Genomic DNA, 22,021 nt, shown 5'->3' with positions numbered 1-22,021 from the left:
TTTGTCTGCTTTAGTTTTTTGCTTGGTTCAGTTTGGGTTTTGTTTTGCGGGTGGTTCAAGTTCCTGCGCGCCCTGGGCCGGTAGGTGGCGGGCGGGAAAGCGCACTGGTGGGACTCTGCTGCCATCTACCGTTCGTCGTGCGCCAACTCACTGTTCCCCGATGCAAAAAAAGCTGGTGGCCACCTAGGACTTCAGAATACAGTAAGTTCCCCTTTTCCTTCTGCCTGTTTTTTTCTTTAGTTAAAGCAAAGTGAAGCGAACGCGGACACCAAAGAGAAGCTCCCTTTGCGACTTCGAATCTTTGAGAAATTTCCAAACCGACCGCAAATGGTGAAAATCTCAAAGCTTCCTTCAGATTTTACCGTTCCTAAAATCAGGTATTAACCCATTTATTTTGTTGTATATGCCACATACACTGTCAAGGATTTATCTTAAATCTGATTCAGGCCTTCTTTCAAATTCATGTTTGAAAGAGAGTATTTTTTTTCTATTTTTAAGTTATTTCTGTTCCTACTCTCTCTAGCTCTGTTTTAAAAACCATTGTCCCCTTTAAGCAATATATTCAGAATAGTCATTTGATGGTTGTGTTCACCAAAACAAGAAGGTTGCTTCCTCCTGCTTCTCCCTGAGATGCTCCTCAGGGATTCCACTCCCCAGGTAACTGGCACAGATGCTCAAGGTTGCAGGTAGACCCCAACCTCTGACCTTCAGCCATATAAGGATAAACGTGCCTCTTGTGGCCTTTTATTCTCAAGTAAATAGAGAAATGCCACCAGTCAGGCTTCCGTATTACTGTAATAGCGTTCATTTAGAATGTCATGTCTGATTACGATAGGTTTTGTCTTCCACTTTTTTTTTTCAAGCTTAAAAATTCTTTAATACATCTTAGACGAAGAACAGTATTGCTGTATAAAGACTGGCTTAAAGGCATGTTAAGTCTGTTATTGTTTCTTTATGCATCATAAACAATGTAACTATTATGGGAGAAAATGGTACCTCCTTCCTTCTCATCTTTAACCTGTTCTTAATTTAGCATAGATACAACCTTAGAAGGAAAACCCTGGTGAGATGGCTTGTCCAAAACTCTCTCCTCAAGCTCTAATGGCCCCTTGTCTCCCATTTTTAAAAGAAAAAAACATGGCATTTCCCACTTAGGCTAATTTGGTTTCCTACTACTTTGCCCTCCAGTGAAGCATTTGCATAAATGATGGTTTAAAACATTTATTTTTAATAATTAAAGGCTATTATTTCAGTTGTAGCTCAAAAATTACAAATAGAACCAAACAGTTGCAATATGAGATTTTTTATTTTTTTAGCATTGCATGTGCATTTAATTTTTTTAATGTTGTGCTAAAATACGTATGGCATTAAATTTATCATCTTAATCCTTTTTAAAGGTACAGTTTAGTAGTGGTAAGTACGTTCATGTTCTTATGCAGACTACATCCAGACCCTTTTCTTTCTGTTGCAAGACCAAAAAGCTATACACATTGAGCAGTAACTCCCCATTGCCTATACTGGTAACCCCCGGTAACCTCCATTCTACCTCCTGCCTCTATGCATTTGACTATTCTAGGTACCTCATGTAAATGGAATCATATACCATTTGTCTTTTTGTGAGTGGCTTATTTCACTTTGCATGAAGGAACTATAACGTTTTCCCAGAGATTTTATTTATTTATTCTTTTGAGAGACAGCGCACATGTGTGTAAGCGAGAGTAGGGAGAGAGGGAGAGGGAGAGAGAATCTCAAGCACACTCTATGCTGAGTGAGGAGCCTGATGCAGGGCTCAATCCTACGATCCTAAGATCACGACCTGAGCCAAAATCAAGAGTCAGCTGCTTAACGAACCAAGCCACCCAAGTGTCCCCAGTGTGACATTTTAATGTAACTGTTCTTAAAATAATTGTGTGGGGGCATTATAAAAATATAAGACTGGTTATGGTGCCATAATATTTAAAATTCAAATGGAAATATATTTGCATTTCTGGTTTTTAAAAAATTTTAACTTCAAAATAGGAAGTATAAAAGAGCTACAAATTAGATTCAAGATTAGTAGTTATTTGAAAAGATGTTATTTGAATTCTCACCATGCTTTGGAGATCAGATGAAGCAAGCTTCTTTTGAGTTATTTTGAGTTTTTCAATGTAAAATTATCTCTTGAGGATTCTTATGATGAGTAGAAGTCAGACAGATGAACTAATTCTTCCAAGTCTTAGAGGGGATTAAAAAAAAAAAAAAGTATTACCACAATGGGATTCAAAAAAATACCATCAATGACTGAAAATTATTGCTTAAAAGTTATTTCAGGGACATTAGTTTTTTGTTTTGTTTTGTTTTTTAAAGAAAACTACTTAAAATTCAGAAGCTTTCTCTAAATTAAGTACTTTGCTATCTAAGTCTAAACACTACTCTTAGCATGATGAGTCTTATTTTCTTTGAACCTTTGTCACCTTTATCTGCGCTCAGGCAAACACATCAGTGTAAAATGCCATCCATTTCATTAACGATGCTTGACACGTGTGTCCTTCATTTGCAAAGGGAAAGTTTCATGAAGCAGTTCATTGATCGTCAGCAACAGGACACCTGCTGCCTCTTACGAAGCCTTCCGTCCACCTCTTCCTCGTGTGATCACTCCAAACGGTCTGCAATCGAAGACAACAAATACATCGACCAAAAAGTAAGAATCTTATCCAGGGAGAATAGAGAAGTGGTGGAGGGAGTGGGGGGAGGTGGGAGGGGGAGGGGCCAGATGAGGGATGGGGATTAAAGAAAGCCTTTGTTGTGATGAGCACTGGGTGTTGTAAGGAAGGGGTGAATCACTGAGTTCTGCTCCAGAAACCAAGATTGCACTAAATGTTAACTAATGAAATTTAAATTAAGAAAAAGTAAGAATCACTACTTCAAGTTACCAAAGTTTTCTTAAGCATACACCATACGATAGAGAAAAGAACTACATAACTTTGGGCTTATGTGGGGTCCTGACATCTAATGTCTCAAGAGAACAATGAAGGAAATAATTTTGTTTGTAGAAGAAATCATTAAACCTGACATTTGTAAATTTATTAATTTTAATTCCGCATTTGTCCACATCAGCTTTTGTGCTGTGCCAGATAGCAGCCCTGTGACTTTGAGAGGTAGAGAGCCTCCCCAACCCCACATTTCCTCACGTGCAGAAGACTGATGACTAACGGTCCGCCCAGGTTTAACAGTGGCCTGTAGGCTGCCTGTTGCAAGAGACCATGTTTATTCCAGTTACTGTTTCAGGGGGAAAAAACCAGAGCAAGTTTCTCTGAAATCAGTTAAAATAACTTCCGCATGCTTAGTGTGTGGCAGGAATTATCGCTACGTATGTTAGCTTGTTCATGTTGTGATTTATCTCTTGATCATTGAAAAGTGGATAGGGAATATTTTCCCTCACATTCCACAGTTAGAAAATGAGAGATTGCGGTGCCGGGGTGACTCAGTGGGTGAAGCGTCTGACTCTTGGTTTCAGCTCAGGTCATGATCTCAGGGAGGTGAGATGGAGACCCGTGTCAGGCTCTGCACTGGGCGTGGAGCCTGCCTAAGAGTCTCTCCCTCTTCCTCTGCCCACCCTCCCACTCACTCACTCTCTCCCCATAAAAAAAAAAAAAAAGAAAGAAAGAAAAGAAGGAAAGAAAAGAAAAGATCAGTAACAGATTTTGTAAAAGGTCTTGAACATTAGAGTTCACCAAAGCATCTAATTCACTTGCAAGTGTTTTACTTTGGAAGTCTTAGTTTATTTTATTCCTTTGAATTGTGGCTGCCCTTTTTCTGTTGCTTATGATCGAATACCAGCTCCTTCATCCTTTAAGATTCTCTGTTCCCCCACCCCCATCCCTCAAGGATTAGGCTTTCCTCCTACCTGTGCCTTTCTCCTCTGCTTCTTTTCTCCTACCCCCTCCCCATGTCTCCCCCTTCCCTCTCCACAGCATCTGGTCCTCTGCTGAGGTTCTCTGATTTTGTTCTCAGCTATAATGATGATGATTTCTCTGTAGTATGTCTCTTCTTGTGCAAGGGTTTCCATTTATTGATTTTCTTCAGTCACCTACAGATGTGACTTCTCTCTCTTTTCCAATATTGCAGAGGACAAGCTGCCGATGTCATTTTTTTTTTTTCATTTGAAGGTAATTAGGTTTTTCTTTGGTGGTTGGTTGGTTGGTAGGTTTTTCTGGCTTGAGGAAGCTTTTAAGACTTTCTACATATCCTGGGAGTTCAGAAACCTTACCAAGATATATTTTGTATGTCTTTTCTCACCAGAGCTGCCATAACTGGGGAGTCTTTTCAGTTTGTAGACTGAGATATTGTCAGGAAATTTTTCATTTATTACTTGTTCAATGATTACTTTTCCATCTGCTCCTTTTTTTCTCTTACCTTGTCCTTTATGGCTGCCATGTCTCTGTTTTTCTTCTGTATTTTTGAAATAATTGTTCTACTTAATCTCCCAAGCCACTAAATTGATCTAAACTGACAGCATCCTTTGCTTTTAAATTTTGAGTGGGAAATCATGAAATGTGTGCACATGAACTCAAGATCCTCCTTAAAGACTTCAAGTATTTTTTAAAAAAAAATTAGTAAACTTGTCACATTTCTTGTCCACAGTTATATTTCATCCAATACTGTTTACAGAGCATGGATGTGAAAGCACTCGTGTTGGTGGATAATCGGATAGGAGGATAATAGCCTGATTTCAGCTAATCAGCCTGAAATTGCATATTTCATACTAGAACACAGATTGTTTAATTTTAAAATTTATTCCAGAAGCAGACTTTAGGCCAGAGTTGTGGAATGAACCCCCAGCCTGCGCTCTGGTTCCGACCTGCTATCTCCAGAGAGCACCAAGAGCTGGTAGTAGTTATGCCCAAAGCTGGCATAAATCCCCCACCTGCTCTTTTAAATCCCTAAGAACATTATCCCACTGGAAACACAAAATTGAAATTAGCCCACAACACTTTATTCTCTGTCTGAAAGCAAACATGATGTTTCTCACACTTCCTGAATAGAGTGTTTTGAAATTGGTGAGGAAGAAGATAAAAAAGTTGTTGGCAGGTGTGGAGGTGGCTAGACTGTGGTCCGAGGAGACTCTGGCACATTCTGTGCACCCCTCTGGGTGACTGCCACCATCCCTGCCCCAGTGATCCCTGGGTTAGGTCACAGAGAATTACAAATACCATTTCTGATTGCCTTAATGTCCTTATATTTTTGTGGCTTCTTCTTACCTTCTCATTTGACAGTTCTTTTTAACCAACCCAAAGGAAGATAACAGTTATAGTTTTATTCTGTAATCTTACAAATGAGGCTTTCTTATAATCTCCTAAAATCTAAAGAACTAGCAAAGACACGACTCCTTGGTGGTCTCCACGTCACTCAGCATCTGAAAGGAAACTAGAATTTTCTGAAGACCCCAGGCAGTCCCCAAACTATAAGGTGGGCTGATTCGAACACACCATATGTGATCTTACATGAGGAACGTGACCAGTGACGATTAGGTTGGCCTTCATACCATGCAAGCCTTGTTGGCCCATGATAGGTAACCTACAGTTGGGCTAATGTCATTTAACCCCCCATGAGCTTCATTCTCTGGGTCCATCCTCCAGTTGGGAAGGTGAGATGTAGAGAACATATTTTCTTTTCATCTCAGGAGCACCTACCCTGGTGTGGCGGCAGCAGCAAGATTTGTCCCAGGCTACCCTTCCTTCTTAAAGTTCTAGCTCTATTTAGACCTCCGGGAAAGTCACCTTCACTCCTTTCAAGTTCCCAAGGTTTCCAGCCTCAGCTGCCATCAGCTCCTGCCATTCCTCATAAACACTTGGAACCTCTTGTCTTTGTTGAGGGCCATCAGCCAGGAACACCCAAAACAGAGAACCAACTTAACGAATTTCAACATGAGGATACATAAGGGGGACAGAAATAGAAGAGGGAGCAGTCTGGTGTTTTGAATTTTTAAATATGCCAAGCCTTTTTTGTTTGTCTTAAGAAACCCTAAAGCCACATAAAATTACAGAAACACACGACAAAAATCCTGAACAGGGACCACACCTCTCTTAGCTCCTCTGATAAACTATTTTTCAGCGAGCACTTGGACATTTCTGTGACAGCCCCAGCTGCCTTCGGAAATGCCAGGCCGTGTCCAGGGGATGGCAAGGTTTCTCACTCGGTCTGAAACAATTCCCCCAGCACCGAACAACACAAACTGAGGCTGTTTTTCATCAAAGAGTAGTAAGAAATAAGAAGTAAATGAGGGGCTGGCCTATCAATGATTCCCATGACATGAAAAAGAGGAACACTGAGCGAAAACATCACCCTTCACGATTACCTGTCAGGAGAAACTTCTGACCCCCCACTAGACTAGAGGGAACCACTTTTCCCATTGCCCAGAACACTGAGTGCCCAGGAACCTGAAGATCCTGAGTAAAGGGATAAAACGAAACAAAAACCTGACAACAAAAGGTAGGGATGTTTTTGAGTAAGCGACGCCAGAAACGTGAAAGCACCTGGCAGGCAGGATCTTCTCAGTCTTTACCCTGGCTTTGAACAACCCTGAGTAGCTCCGTGGCAGCCTCGCTTTGCAGACCTTATTGTTAAAAACGGTTCTGATGACCTTTATCATGTTGTTTAAAACACCTGTCCTTCTCCGCATATGAAACAAGCAAGCAAAAACATACAAGCTTTATGTTATTATTGCAGATCCTAAAGGGAAAGGGCAGGAAACAGTGCTTTCCCTTTCCGATTCCAGAGAAACGAGCATTCCCAAGGCTAATTCCCCCATCCCTCTCTCTTTCTGCTTCTCCACCGGGGGCACCAACCAGGGGTTTCCTCTCCTGATTAAAGGATAATCCACATTCCACATCTCTTGAGAGAAGTTTTTCTAGTTTTCAAGCAAAAGGCAATGGTTTTCTACTCATTTTTTTTTTTTTTTGGTCCCTATTATTGCAGTTGAACTCTGGGTTTCTTAAGTAGAGGACTTGTTAGTAAATTGAGATGTGACCTTGCTTTTCCAGTAACCTGGTAATGGGAGCGGCCCACTCTGTCCTCCCAAGTGGGTCATGTCCGTGAAGGCAGGGTTTCCCGCCCCCCTCCGTGGTCGGATACGGCGACTCTCACCGTCCTGTGGCTGAGCTCCCCCACCTTTCTGCCCCACTGTCTTCTCTGCCGTGCCGTGTCAGGGGGCAGAACCTCACAGTGTCTGGAGAACATGAGGGAACCGCACAGTCACCACAGCCTGAGACAGACACACGGATGAGGTCTATCCGAGCCACCCCCTTGTGCCCGCACACTACCTCCTACAGTTTCGGAAGTCACGTGATAAAGAACAGGGAGTGTTTCCCTGACAACAGGGCAATGTCTGTCCTCTCTCATACCTGCCTCCCCACTGCTAAGCATGTAGGGATTTCCACAGGAAGCCTTCACCCTGATCAGCTAACCCATGTACAAAATGAGGAAAGCGATCCAAGTAATACTACGTTTTCCTTACCCTTTTCATCTCCGTAAGTCTTCACGCTCACTCAGTCATTCAGCAAACGTTTAGGGAACACCTGTTATTCACTCTTCGGGGCCACGGGAATTCAGCACTGCATGAGCTGTGCCCTTGAGAAGTGTTTAGTCTAATGGGAAGAAACATGTGTAAATGCATGGAAGTAGAAAGTGTTGCAGGAACCTGAGACAGGACCCCCTAACCCCCCCTTATAGAAGCAGGAAGCTTGAGTGTGCAGGAGGAGAGGGAAGCAGGCAGGAAAGAGCAGGACGCGCTAGGTGCGTGGGCATAGGGAAGGGTTGGTCGTGAGAAGCAGAACGGAAGAGCGACTGTGACCACAGTGATCAGTGATGCAGGTTCCGATCCTCATCTATAAAGTAGAGAAAATTCTTATTTGGGGGGTTTGTTACAAGGATTAAATAATATATGTTAGATGCCTAGCATTGCACTGACAAAGCATATGTAATGTGCCTCTAATACCAGATAAGAAAGGTTACTGATGCTAAGTCATACCATGAATTCATAAGCAATAATAGATTTACTTTCATCAATCAAGACAAGGACTTTCACTTACACAAGTTAACCTTTGGCTGTAATGGTCTAGTTAAGCATGGTATATTAATTGCCCCCTTTGTTTTCTTCATTGTTCATGAATCTGGCTTTTTTTTTAGTTTGTTTTTTTGTGTGTGATATTTCGGTGAATACCCCCACCGCTTCTATAGTGACTTAGACTCTCAAGAAGTAAATTAAATTGCTCCAGAAAGATTTACTCTTTACAAAGCCTTGTTGATTGCCAGACAGTGTTTTGTATTCTTCTGTGTGATTAGAGAGTGTTTGATGAGTTGTTCCAGTAATTCTGTACATAGTAAGTTACTGATCTATAATTTCCAGGATAGTTTACTCACCGAAAAAAGAGAGGGAGAACAGCCTATTTTCATCTTTAGGCTTTTGCTCTTCTGAAAGAATTTTCTAAAATAATAGCTTAGCATCTCTGCAGTGCCATTCAAGACGCATCTCTAGGCGGAGAGTGGGAGACACATGGCATCACCATCTCACCGGGGAGTTACAAACAGTGTGGTCGGGGGGAGGGAAGAAGCAGGGTTGGTCAGCCCCACTGTGAAAACCCTCTATACTTCTCTCTTTAGCTTAAAAATACATTCCTGGATAATTGATTCACTCCCAAAAACAGAAACAAAAAGATACAAAATATAAATGAAAACTTTTTCTTAGCCATTTTTATTGATCTTTGCAGCATGTTTTTGTGTTTTTGAGCTCAGATCCAAATGCAACTGAGTTCAACTGCAGGTTTTTCCGTTTGACGTGTATTTCTTGAGGGCCTTCAGGGGTCGGGTAATAAACACGTTCTGCTGCTTTCAATCAACGTGAGAAGAGGAATTTGCATATTTTGGTGTGCAGTCACTTTGGGTTTGGGATTATTAGTGATCTGCTTGCATTTCCTTAAGTGTTCGTCCACTGAAGGTCAAAAGTTAATGTGTCTTAGGATCAAGCATCTTCTATAGATAATGGGGAAGGCTTTTAACTACAAGTCTTCAGTGCGGGTTTTCAAAACAGGTGTCAGAGCTCTGAGTTTGCAGCTAATCCTATCTGTGAAATTTACATGTTGCTCTCTATTTCAAAGTTCTTCTTTCTGGAATCCAGTTGGGCTCCTAAGTGTTACTTTCCATTAAGCATATTGCCAGTCTCAGTGTGTTCCAGTTTCACTGGTGTTGGTGTTCTTGTTGTTTGAATCTGAAAGCCAAATACAATTGAATCATATTTGTGGAGAGCAAGCACAGCTCCCTCATATTACTGAGTGCCTTGGATTTTAAGTTCTTAAGTAGCTGCATGGTTAAAAGCATCTGGCACTTTCTCCCAGAATCATAAATCCATTCATCTTTTTTTTTTTTTAATCTGTGCAGGTTTTTAGTCTTTGTCTTTCTGTTTATATGAGCTGTAACCAGGAAATTCTATGCTAGGTGTATGTTAGAGAGTATGTTACAGCTTCTCACTGGTGAGCACTGGGTAGGGAGCATATCTGTCTGTGAAGACACAGCTTCTCCCTCACCTTTTGCATCTTTGGTATCAGTATACTAGGCTAGCTGGTGTGTAAGTTGTTGGAGATTTGGCTGAATCTCCAGTGCCCCAAGCTTTAGCGACAAAAGCATGGCCATGCAATTCAAACATAAAGAAGTCAAGCCAGTTAAGTTTCCAATCATTTAGTCTCAAGTTTCACCAGGCTTTCCTATCTATTGAGTGAACTGATGCCTTTCAAAATGAATAGTCCTCCTCTGTAATTTTTACCTAATTTGCATTTGTTATTTCAAGGATTCGCTCCATAAGAGAAAAAAAAATGTAGAACAGAGAAGAGTCATCTTTAATATTAAGTGGTGTATTTTCTCTTTAAATATATTTCAAAAACAAAATCACAAGCAGGACTGGACAGTGGACAATGTAATGGACAAGGAATATACCATCCTTTTTGTATGAAGGTTATGATCTAGTGAAATTCACAGAAAAATAAAAAGATGTTTCACACCCAGAGCAATGACCAACATGTGTAAGTTACCCTAGAGTCCAAATGAAGACTGTGTGTGTGTGTGTGCGTGCATGTGTGTGTGTGTACCTATTTATAGATTTTTTAACTTTTATGCCTGGTGTTTTTTCAGGGTTCAGGATTTGTAATGTTGAAATAACAAGATCAAAGATCTCAACCCATCATCTAAAACTGCCTTTCCACAAAACTCACATTCTAAGACATATTTCAAAGCTTCAAAACATGCTATTATAATGATATTCACCTCTGTGTACGTTGTAACATGACCATTTTAATTTTGTTGCCACCTACGCTAATCACCTTTTAAAATTCTTTCTTTCCAAGCATAATGTCAGTTTTATAAAAAGTTTATATTATAGAAACATTCTGTTATACACATGATCTGTCATATTCACTTAGGGATTAGTCTTTGGTTCACAGGTGCATGAAAAATTAAAATACACTTGAATGATGTACCTACCACCTTCAACCTATGTAATTTTAAGTAATTGCTTATTTCCAATTATGACATTTTATGTGGGAGACTTATTCAATAAAGCAGCTAATTACAATAATTACACTACTCTTTTCTAGCAGAACTGACATTCATCAAGCCCTGTTCATTGGACCATGGTTTTGTGCTTTGTGGCCATATGTTTTTATAAATGTGTTTCCATTTATTATCAACCTGTTAATATTTTCAAAAAGAAAAATATGGCTCTCAAACTTTTTCTCAGTTACAAACAGAAATATATTGTTAACAACTCCAAATCAGAAAAAGTTAGTCAAATACTTAGAATATTTATGGTTTTCTGACTCAACTATATACTAACGCCTTCATTTTGAAGGAGGTTATCAGAGTGAAACTCTGGCTCTTCAGACTAGCACTGCAGCGTCCCAAAGGAAGCTAGTATTTATTCCCTGATAGCTCTAGGCTGACTTGCAGACTGATGAATAAATTGAATTAATAATCTGCTTAATTGAAAGTGGTTATGGATCCCAGATTTCAAGAAATCGGTAGACATAAAATATAAATACTCTTACCCTTACTAGCATTAATAGGTTAGAAAAGTTATTGATCTCCTTTAATGTTTCAGGGTCATTATTCTGAAAATCAGGTATGCATGTATAGAACAAAGGAGAAATACGGCCAGTTAAGCTTTTGCATTAGGATTTGGGTTAAGATGAAGATTTATGTAGAAACCAAATCTTTCAAGTCAAGCAAACAACACTGCATCACAGTATAGTTTGGAAAAAAAATTTTTTTATACTGTTGAGCTTAGTACATTTTACATAAACATTGTGTTTAGCAACAAGATTTAAACACTGCCTCTGTACAATCGAGACTTCTAATTGTAATTCTTCAGTTTTCAATTTGGAGAACCAAAACAGCATAATTCCTATGAACGTCAGACTTTTCACTTGTAAAAAAGTTATAATAGTACCTACCTCTAAGGATTAATTTGAAAACTCAGTTTAAATTATGTATATAATACCTCAGCACATGATCAAAGAGCCAGGAAAATTAATAAGGATTTAGAAGATTTGTAATACACAGTTGACCAGCCTTCATTCAATGACTAGAGAAAACACATTCAGATTGAGGGACATATAAACGATTTACAAGACACGGCCACTTATGAACACAAAAGAATTATAAACATAAACCAAATCAGTATCCTAGAGAAGACATTTTTGACCAAATTGTAATAAAATTAGAAACTAAATAACAACCACAAGAACACCAACACATTTCAAAATTTAAAAATCACTTCTTAATAATTTAGGGAGCATAGAAGAAACTACATGGAAATAAAGTTTCTAGAACTGAAAACTAATGAACACCACATAGCTCAAACCTGTGAGAAGCAGCTAAAGGCATGTTTAGAGGGAAAATTATAGCTCTGGATGCATATTTAGTAATGGAATAAAGGCTGACAGTCATCCAAATATTTAACGAAGAGTTTATAAAAAGACTAACCAAGAAAACATGAAGACAGCAGAAAAATATATATATATAAGTAGATATTAATCAAACAGAAGGAAAAAAGCAATAAATGACATCAGTAAAGCTAAAGTTTTGTTCTTTGAAAGGACAAATAAAAATGAGACATCAGAGTGCCTGGGTGGCTCAGTGGGTTGAGCCTCTGCCTTCCGCTCAAGTCATGATCTCAGGGTCCTCAGATTGAGGCCCACATTGGGCTCTCTGCTCAGTGGGGAGCCTGCTTCCCCCTCTCGCTCTGTCTGCCTCTATGCCTACTTGTGTTCTTCTCTCTGTCAGATAAATAAATAAAATCTTTTTTAAAAATGGTAGATAAAAATTCAACAAAAAAACAGTCAAGGAGTCTTCTGGAATGATGACAGAGGCATTGGCATAATTTTTTAATCTTCTTGAATTCCCACATGAAAATAAACAGAATACCTAGATAAAAAACAAAATCCGTAGGCAACATTCACAACAAAATTACATAATTCACAAACCACAAGTCAAAAAGCAGGTGCAGACAAAGCAATAACCACATGATTTGCATGGTGACTTAGCCTGTTGGGGTTGCTATAACAAATATCACAGGCTGGGTGACATAAACATAAGAATTTATCTTTCAGAGTTCTGAGGCTGGAAGGTCTCAGATTGAAGTGCCGGCAGATTTGGTATCTGGCTCCTCTTCTTGGTTCATAGATGGCTGCCTTCACATCGTGTGTTCATGTGGCAGAAAAAGACAGACTCTGGTCTCTTTGTCTTCTTATGAGGGCACAAATGCCATCATGGGGGCTATAGCCTCGTGGCCTCCTTTAAACCTGATTACCTGCAGGAAGCCCCACCTCCTAATATCTTCATTTTGGGGGGGCTAGAGTTTCAACATATGAATTTGGGTATATAAAACATGGTATGGGCGCCTGTGGGAAGAAAGCCAAGATGAATTACAGGGCCTGTAATGTCTTTGAGACCAGGAAAACACCTGCCTATCTCCATCCAGGAGTGGAAACAAAACTGAATAGGCCAGCGACAAGAGTGATGAAGGAAAAAATAGATCCAGATCAAATTGGTGGCGTCTGTTGTCCGTAACAGAGCCAGGAAATCTCAGAAAGAAGGCTGCCATATGGATCATGATGTCAAAACAACAGAAGAAACAGCTCTGAAGCTAAGAGGAAATACTAAACAGCTCAGGAAAATGAATTGTGCGTAAAAATGAGCAACAGAAATTTATCAAAGTCAAATTCCCTGCAAAAGTTGTAAGGAAAAAAGAGTAAGGACCAGAATACTGTCCCGATAAAGAGTGAAAATTTACCATAAAGACATACCCACAAATGGCTCAATTTGTAGCATACCACGGCAAAATGAGTGAAAAGACATACAGATTCCCGTAAGACTAGAATAGCAGTAAAAGTAAGAAATTCCACGTAAGGTGCTAGAACTCAGGAAAGAAGTACAGCCGACTCTTGAACAACATGACTTTGTACTGTGTGCATCCACTCATATGCAATACAGTACTTTAAATGTATTTTCCTTATGATTTTCTTAGTAATATTTTCCTTCCTCTACCTTACTTTTTTGTAAGAATTCAGGGTAGAATATATATGGCATACAAAATATGTGTTAATTGGCTATGTTATCAGTAACGCATCCTGTCAACAGTAGGCTATTAGAAATTAAGTTTTTCGGGGGGGGTGTCAAAAGCTATATGCATATTTTCAACTAAGTGGGGTGTCAGTGCTCCTAACCCCTGCATTGTTCAAGGGCCAACTGTATAAATAAAACAATGAAGACTGACTGGAAGGAACATAAAGTGATCCCATACATCAGATGATGCCTAAAGAAAACTAAAAAGTGAAGAAGAGACAATTTTAAGAAATCAAAGAGAAATGAAGAAAGAGATGAAAATGATTTGAAAGGAAATGACAAATGGAAGAAATTCAAAGAAGGTCCAACATCTACATTATTGGGGTCCTGGAAGAAGAAAACCAGAGCAAAAGCATAGAACAAGCATCAAAATTCTCTGAAATATAAGATTTGAAGCTACACACTGAAAGGACACACCATGTAATTGAAATATTAATCATGAAAGGCCAAAAGTGGGATATATTCCAGACAAATTATAGGACCTTAAATATACATATATGTATTTATACATTATATATACATATATACACATATGTATGTGTGTGTTTTATTAATAGATAAATTATATATGTTTTATTACATATATATTGAAAAAGGTATAACTTTTAGGTATAGAGAACAAACTGAGGGCTGCTGGGGGATGGGTTAAATGGGTGACGGGTATTCAGGAAGGCACTTGTGTTGAGCACTGGGTGTTATGTGTAAATGATGAATAGTGATTCATCAAAAGCAGAATTTCTACTCCTAAAACCAATATTATGTTATATGTTAACTGGAATTTAAATAAAAACTTGAAACCAAATAATAATAATAATAAGAAGAAGAAGAAGAAGAAGAAGAATGTAAAACAAATAGGTACCCAGCTCAAAATGAACAAATGATGTGTAAAGGAAGGAGCATTAGGTTGCCATTAGACTTTTTCACAAGAATGTTTTAAGTTAGGGGGCACCTGGGTGGCTCAGTGGGTTAAGCCGCTGCCTTCGGTTCAGGTCATGATCTCAGGGTCCTGGGATGGAGTCCCCCATGGGGCTCTCTGCTCAGCGGGGAGCCTGCTTCTCTCTCTCTCTCTCTCTCTCTCTGCCAGCCTCTCTACCTACCTGTGATCTCTCTCTGTCAAATAAATAAATAAAATCTTTAAAAAAAAAAAAAGAATGTTTTAAATCAGGAGAGGTTGGAATCACATCTATAGGATACCCAGAGAGAGAATATGTGGACAGGTTTTTTTCATATCCAGGAAAATGGACACTCAAGTTTAAAGGGAAAAAAGAAAAACAACTTCTATTAAGATGTAGGAATGTAAATAACGTAAATGTAAGTAATGTGGTTCCTATGAGCCTTTCCCGAGGAAACTATGAGAATGCATGCTTCGGACAACCACAGTGAGTTCCAAAAACGACTCTACGACCTTGATATAAGAGCAGGTGGTAAACGTTCTTAAGCAGTGGATGACTAACTATGACTACATGAGGATTAAAATGAAGAGAAAAATATGTAATAGCTATTTTCTCTGCCAGTATGAGTATAGTGCAAGTGTAGAAATAAGAGGAAAATGGGAAGACTATATTGAAATACTTTTTAAATATCCATTAACTATATTATGTTAGAATAGGTGTTATAATTCTAAGACTACTCTCCATGAGATAAGAAATAAAAATAAGTTATTATCAGATAGTCTAGTGTGTGTCATCTTCTGTGTACTTGAAAATCAAGAGCCTTAATGTGGGGTTGGGGGAGGATGTAGATACAGAAGAGACACAGATGTCATATAGATGTCATACAGAAGTCCTGATTTAAATTAGAAATACCAGAATAAACTCGGGCATAGGCCTCAAAACAGTGACCAACTCAGTAGCAATATCCCTGACATCTAAATTATGTTCTTGAAACCCAATTTCTCAATAAATAAACCAGGGCTTTTGGGATAAAATTGTTCATATGGAATACAAAGCATATAAAAGACGAGCTTGGGATATCTTGCCATACCTAACCATGAGGAAACTTGGGCAAAAACTACTAGAGTCGGGGCAAAAAAAACCCATAGGCCATCTTGAAAAAACTCCCAATGAGCAGTTGGAATACTGTGACCTAACATGAGGGTAATGACTGTAATGGACTGAAACCAAATCTATTTAAATCTTTGAGTTCATAATGACGTTTTAAAATTATTAATTGGGGACGCCTGGGTGGCTCAGTGGGTTAAGCCGCTGCCTTCGGCTCAGGTCATGATCTCAGGGTCCTGGGATCGAGTCCCGCATCGGGCTCTCTGCTCAGCAGCGGGCCTGCTTCCCTTCCCCTCTCTCTGCCTGCCTCTCTGCCTACTGTGATCTCTGTCAAATAAATAAATAAAATCTTTTAAAAAAAATTACTAATTGGGTGCCTTCACAGGACAATAGAAAATCGATTAATTAAATAAAAATGAGTAAGTAAAGGTGAAGAGTCAACAGGTACCCTACCTTTTCCACATGAATTGTACTGCAGAGTAACCAAATAGTACATGAAAGGAAGTCTTTTATTATGCAAGTATTCCAACTAATGAATGAGAAAGAAGTGGCAGTTTTATTCACTGAATGAATCCATGATCTGGACAACAAACATCAGTACTTTTAATATCACAAAAAGAGGAACAACCGGACATCACTTGCCTTGTGATGAAAGGCTATGCCACCACCTGTGGACTTGCCAGAGCAATCAGGTGTGAGCCTGATGAGACTCTGGGCCCAGCTGTCAATCGGCAGGAAGTCCAGAAGACAGAGGAATATGTGAACTATGCCAGGAGTGTGCACTGGGGAAAATTCAGACTCCCGGAAACTTCAGGTCACATGGTCCAGGTCCTTCAACAATGAGGGGGAAAGGGAGTACCTATGGATTAAAAGATGTTAAAGAAATTGCCAGAAAATCAGTGAGATCTACCATTGCTGGGTCCTTCAGCTCCAAGTTATTCAGCCACAAAGAGCGCAAATTTGAACCTCCTGAATTTCGCGTTGAAGTGCATCATTCTAGAAACATTTTTTAAATTAAAATTTTAAGACAAAAAAATCCTCTCTGTATTGCTTGAACATTTACATTTATTTTTTGTTCATTAATTCAGCCAGAGAATGGCTGTCTTCTGGAATTGGATGTATTAGGTTTAGAAACTAAAGAAAACCACCAAAAAGGCTTTTTCAACTAGTCTTTTTTTTTTTTTTTCAATGCGAACTCCCTGGGATGTCACCCATACCCCTCCTTTTAAGTCCCACTTGTCTGACATTTTTATATCCAGAAGAAACCATTACTGACACCTTCCATAGCTGTAATTGAAAAGTTGAGATCTAAAATTACTTACCCCAAAATTGATTTCTGTATTCCTTGTTTTGATCACTTCAGGTGACTGTCAGTATCCCTTGGAGCCAGAAGAGGGCACTGCAGAGCAGCGTAGCTCTAAGGACTTGGGACGTGCAGACCTTGTCCTTTGCAGAAATGTGCAAAGCTTTACCGCAGAAAAAACACTGAAGGGATAGTAGATAATCGCTATAGGCCTTCTTTATTTACTAGGAAAAAAAAAAGAACAGATAAAATATATAACTGTCTAAATACATGTCCAGGCTATCAAATGTGCATAGATATATAGATAGATAGACATTCTAAAACTGGAGCTTGACCTGGGGGTCCTGAGTTCGAGTCCCATGTTGGGTATGGCACTTCCTTTAAAAAAATCAGTCAGTCAGTCAATCTTGAGGCTGTATCTGAAGTTTTTCTATTACAGTATTTATTCTTTGGCCACTTCTGCTGTTACAGAAACAGTTCTCAAGGACTTCCTCGTACAGGTTAATAGTGTATTTTATTTGAGCCAGTTCAAGTTTTGAACAAAAGAGAGCCAGCAGCCCTTCATAAGAAGTCGTAGGCAGCCCAGAAATAATAACTTTGGAATCAATATAATAAATACTATTCATTTATTTGCAGTTTCTGCAGAGGTTTTTCTATCATGAAGTACAATGCCTTTAGTGTCCGCTCTTCAGTTACTGGACAGGAGATAAGTGACTGAATTCAGACCATCACCTCACACCGCGCACCTTACACCAAGGGAAAGATGACTAAGGCTTGTCAGTGTCCTTCAGAGATGGACAAAAAGAGTAGTGGGGTCCAGTCCTCTCCAAAACCTGCTCTTTTGGGGCCCCCGTGGCCTGGGCTTTTCCTGTGATTATGTGTGTGCTTAGGTATCAAAAGGCAAAAATGCAACCATGATGGGATCCTTCTGCTGAATCTTTGGTCTCTGAAAATGACTTTAAATAACATCCCTTGGGAGATTGGCTGTGAGCTCTAGGAGGTTAAATCAATGCCCAAAGTCACCTCCTCAGGGGAGGGGAGGAGACGGAAGAAAGTTTCACAATACATCATGGTAAACAGCCTTTCTTGCACTACCCTGAAAATGTAATTTCTGGAAAATGCCATTCACTCTTAGCTCCTTGTCTGCACATGAATTTATTCTTCCAAGAGTTCTGGCGAATAATGAAACCATCCCAGGTTTTCATTATTGAGAAAATATGAGGGCGCCATCTTTCCTCATATGAGGGTAATGGCCAATGGGTCCAATGATCTTCCCCTTAATGGCAGATCTGCTGTGAAATATGAAAATTATATTGTTGGTTGTGGTGTTTGTAGGTTGTCAGGTGTGACTGAGAAGACCAGTTTGCGCTCACCGCTTCCTCTCCAGCTGTGGCCAGGTGGACACAGGGGGTGGCAGTACTGCCAACTTCTTTATAGGCTTGTTTGTTTGTAGATTGGAGCTCTGTGACTTTGCGCCTGAAGTCACTAACTTGTTCAAAAGAAAGTGGATGGTGTGTTTTTACTGAATGCAGAATGGTTCTATCTCCTGCTTATTTTTTCTTCTCTCAAATCTGTTGGAAACACAGTATGCCTTACACTGTTTCCTCCCTGTAGCTCAGCACTTATGCAAATAGTCTGCCCCAGATTACTTTGCCCCATTCATGCATTTCCAACTACTGTTCTTGGCCCATACCCCCCCCCTTTGCTAGGGAAGACTTAATCATTTTTCAAGTCAGTGCAACTTCTATTCCTGTAATACGTCTTTGCTGACTATTTCAGACATGCGTATAGTCCTGTAGCCTTCTCATCTTTTCTACTGGACATATCATCTAGCACTTTACTGTCTACTTTTTACTGGTAGCATCATGCGTCATAGTCCTGCCTTTGTAACTAGGCTTTTCATTCTGGTAAGCTAGAATTCTGATTCCTGGCTAACCCACATCTCTAATAGCTACTAATAACATACTAAGTGCTTAGTAAATCTAACCTAATCTAGTGATCAAGATGACCGGGTTTTTGTCCGAGGATTACCTTTGGTCCAACCACTGGAGTTACACTTTCTAGTCATTTCTTATTATGAATTTTCTTGGGATGGCATGTTTTCCTGTTCTTTCTCTGTCCTGTTTTTGTCCACTTTGGTTCACGGTACATCTGTCACCCCTCTGATCCCGCAACCATCAAGAAGGACAGGGCTGGGTTTGGAGAATCTTCTGGTTTGTAGGTGGCCTCCAAGACTTTGTTTTTCTTAGTGCTTTTCCCTGGAATAATCTCATCATCACCAACTAGGAAACAACCTTGAAAGCTCATCTCCTTGGTCTCCATGCCTGTAGGCAAAACAACTCTTTGAACCCATCACTCAGATTAGTATCCGGTCCCAGGCCAAGAACCTGAGCAGGAGTAAAGTGGCTTAGGGAACATTTTATTGAACAGTGGCAAGAAAGAATCCAATCTTTGTCTTAATGTTAAATTCTCTGGACACTGAAAAGCCTATTCAGATTAAGACGTTATAGCTGTGATGTGTGGCCCCACAAGCTTGTTTGCATTTCTGCATAAAAGTACATAAAAGTAAAAACAGAAGATACAATTAAATGATGGAATCTGAGCAGCTGGGTGGCGCAGTCGGTTGAGCATCTGACTTTTGGTTTTGGCTCTGGTGTGATCTTGGGGTCTTGAGACTGAGCCCTGCATTGGGCTCCACACCCAGCGTGGAGTTTGCTTGAGAGCCTCTCTCCCTCTCCTGCCCCCCCCCGCTTGTGCTCTCTCTCTAAATGAATAAATAAGTGATAGAATCAATTGTATAATATGCTTTAGTAGAAAAAAATTTATGTTCAATGTTTTAATAGTGTTATCTGTTTTATGTATGTAATGATTTGTCAGCATATTATCCCTTTACATGCCAAAACTAAAGTCACACTTGTAATTTTTCAGCTTCGCAAGTCTGTTTTCAGCATCAGGGCAAGGAATCTTCTAGAAAAGGAGACTGCAGTCACTAAAATCTTAAGGTAACACCATTAAACATTGTTACATATTTAAACACAAGTGGGATTATGTTAAACAAAGAAGAGCTCTTTCTTTTTAATGAGCTAATTTTCTGAGTATCGACATACACTTTCCGCTAGAAAGTAGATTTAGGTAACTGTATACTTATAAATAATAAATAATGTCAAACACAACATTAATATATTTCCTAGAATAGTAACATTTTATTAGCTCAGTTGTGCATTTCTCTTTTCTTTCATGCACTAACACATAAATTGTAAGTATGAACATTTACAAAAAAGATGAAAATTACTTACATTTATTCTTGCATGTTTTATGTCTTCTCTGATATCTGAAGGACAAATCACAAACTAAGGGGAAAATGATAAGACTTGAGCTTTTTAGAAGTAACAATGACTTATTAATCTATTAAGAATAAATGTATTTAAAATCTGTAATAATCGAGAGCATATCCATTTTAACATGCTTATAAAAACATGTAATTTTAATGCTACTTTCTTAAACCTGTCTGGATAAAGTATCCAAAAGAAACATCAAGCTAACCACTTAAGAGTATTTTAGAAGACTATGTCATAATATGAAGTAATGTGATCTTTGTAAAAATGCATGAGCATTTGGAATGTAATTTATTGGCAGACTTATTACATGGAAATGTTTAATCATACAACTAAATATGGGGGGGGCTGGAAGGAGAATGGCCGGCAAGGTATCCACCATGAATTTATACTGGGGCTGAATTTATACATGAATTTATACTGGATGAATTTATACTGGGACGCCCCCTCCAACTTGTGCCAAGGGGAAGGGGATAGACTCTTTTATTCTACTCTACTTCTATTCTACTCTGTCTCTTCCAGGAATAGTCATCCAAGCTTTTGCCAGTGTAACTCTATAACCTGGAAAACTGTAATGAGGGAATAAGGCTAATACCTATGGCTTGAGAAACTATTTTGAGTTTACGACAATACCCGAAATGCGTATGCCAAAAATGATTCTCACCAGTCAGGACAGTATTTTGTGTATTCATTGTTTTATTGGCTGACCTTGCACACATAGACACAAGTATGCATTGGAGCATCTTCTGTGAGAAGAGAATAACCATTTCTGGGGCTTGTATATTGTCACCACAAAATACGAGAAGATGAACGGAAGAGGTCTGGTTGAAAGAGAGAAAGGAAAACTTCTCAGCAAACGTGTAACACCCTGTGTCCCCATTTCAGTTTGCTTCCAACGGACTCAACCCAGTTGCCATCAGATAACGTCATGGGGGCGGCCTTGAACACTGTGTGGTACCCCAGGGTCTTTATCAAGCTGCAACTACTAGAGTAGACAGATTCCTGGCAGCATTAATGCTTAGCGTCTTGAAGACCCCCCGCCCTGTTCACACAAAACAGCCCGTGTGCGGGTCCAGCCCGGCAGTCGCACCCACAGAGCAGAGAATTCAGCCTCAAATCCACAACGATGCATGAGGGGAGTGTAATACTCTGGCTCGTGTTCAGAGTCTGCCTGCCACATTCGGAACCAAAACGACATTGCTCACCTCCCCAGGATAACTGCTGCCCTGGGGGTTCGCAGAGAATTTCAGAGCCCAGGCAGACAGGGATCGTTAGAAGAAGCCATTTCTAGAACCTCGATTCCCAATGAACTCTTTCTGAAGTTTGGTCTTCCAGTTTTCCTTTCCTGCCATCTCTTTCTTAGTCCCCTTCTCCTAGTTTACAAAAGAAAGGTGAGGCTCTCGTCCTCCACGCACAAGAAAAGTGAAACTGTGGTGCGTACTGATCAGGGCTGACAAACACAGGGACTCTTCCCACACGACTTTCTCCAGAAGGGGGACCCTTATTGTCTTATTGTCTATCCAGGTGACAAGTTTTTGGAAAAACCTCTCTCCAAGAATTCATCTACCTCAGGGATAGGCCGTAGGGAACAACGCGGGTGTCTCAAGGGCCTGTGTTAACGTGTTACATGATTTGAAAAACAAAGTCAGACTTTTTCTCACAGATTTGACTCATCAGCTTGACCCTGAAAGCTGACTTCTGGTGCCCGAAGTCATAAAAGTGAATGCATTAGA

At 39.6% G+C, this 22,021-nt stretch overlaps 1 protein-coding gene across 3 annotated transcripts in view; it reads left to right on the top strand.

Annotated features, from left to right (window-relative positions):
* The window catches only part of NALCN (sodium leak channel, non-selective), a 316,125-nt gene that overhangs the window by 231,728 nt on the left and 62,376 nt on the right, over window positions 1-22,021 (top strand). For all 3 annotated transcript variants that reach the window (XM_044250049.1, XM_044250048.1, XM_044250050.1), the window contains 3 exons: window positions 241-377; window positions 2,542-2,680; window positions 19,882-19,955. In XM_044250049.1, the coding sequence (XP_044105984.1) occupies window positions 241-377; window positions 2,542-2,680; window positions 19,882-19,955 (350 nt within the window). The remainder of the gene's footprint in view (window positions 1-240; window positions 378-2,541; window positions 2,681-19,881; window positions 19,956-22,021) is intronic.

Source organism: Neovison vison, chromosome 5 (assembly GCF_020171115.1).
Source record: "Neovison vison isolate M4711 chromosome 5, ASM_NN_V1, whole genome shotgun sequence".
Lineage (NCBI taxonomy): Eukaryota > Metazoa > Chordata > Mammalia > Carnivora > Mustelidae > Neogale > Neogale vison.
The sequence above is the reverse complement of the archived record's forward strand: the minus strand, read 5'-3'. Positions and strand labels throughout refer to the sequence as shown.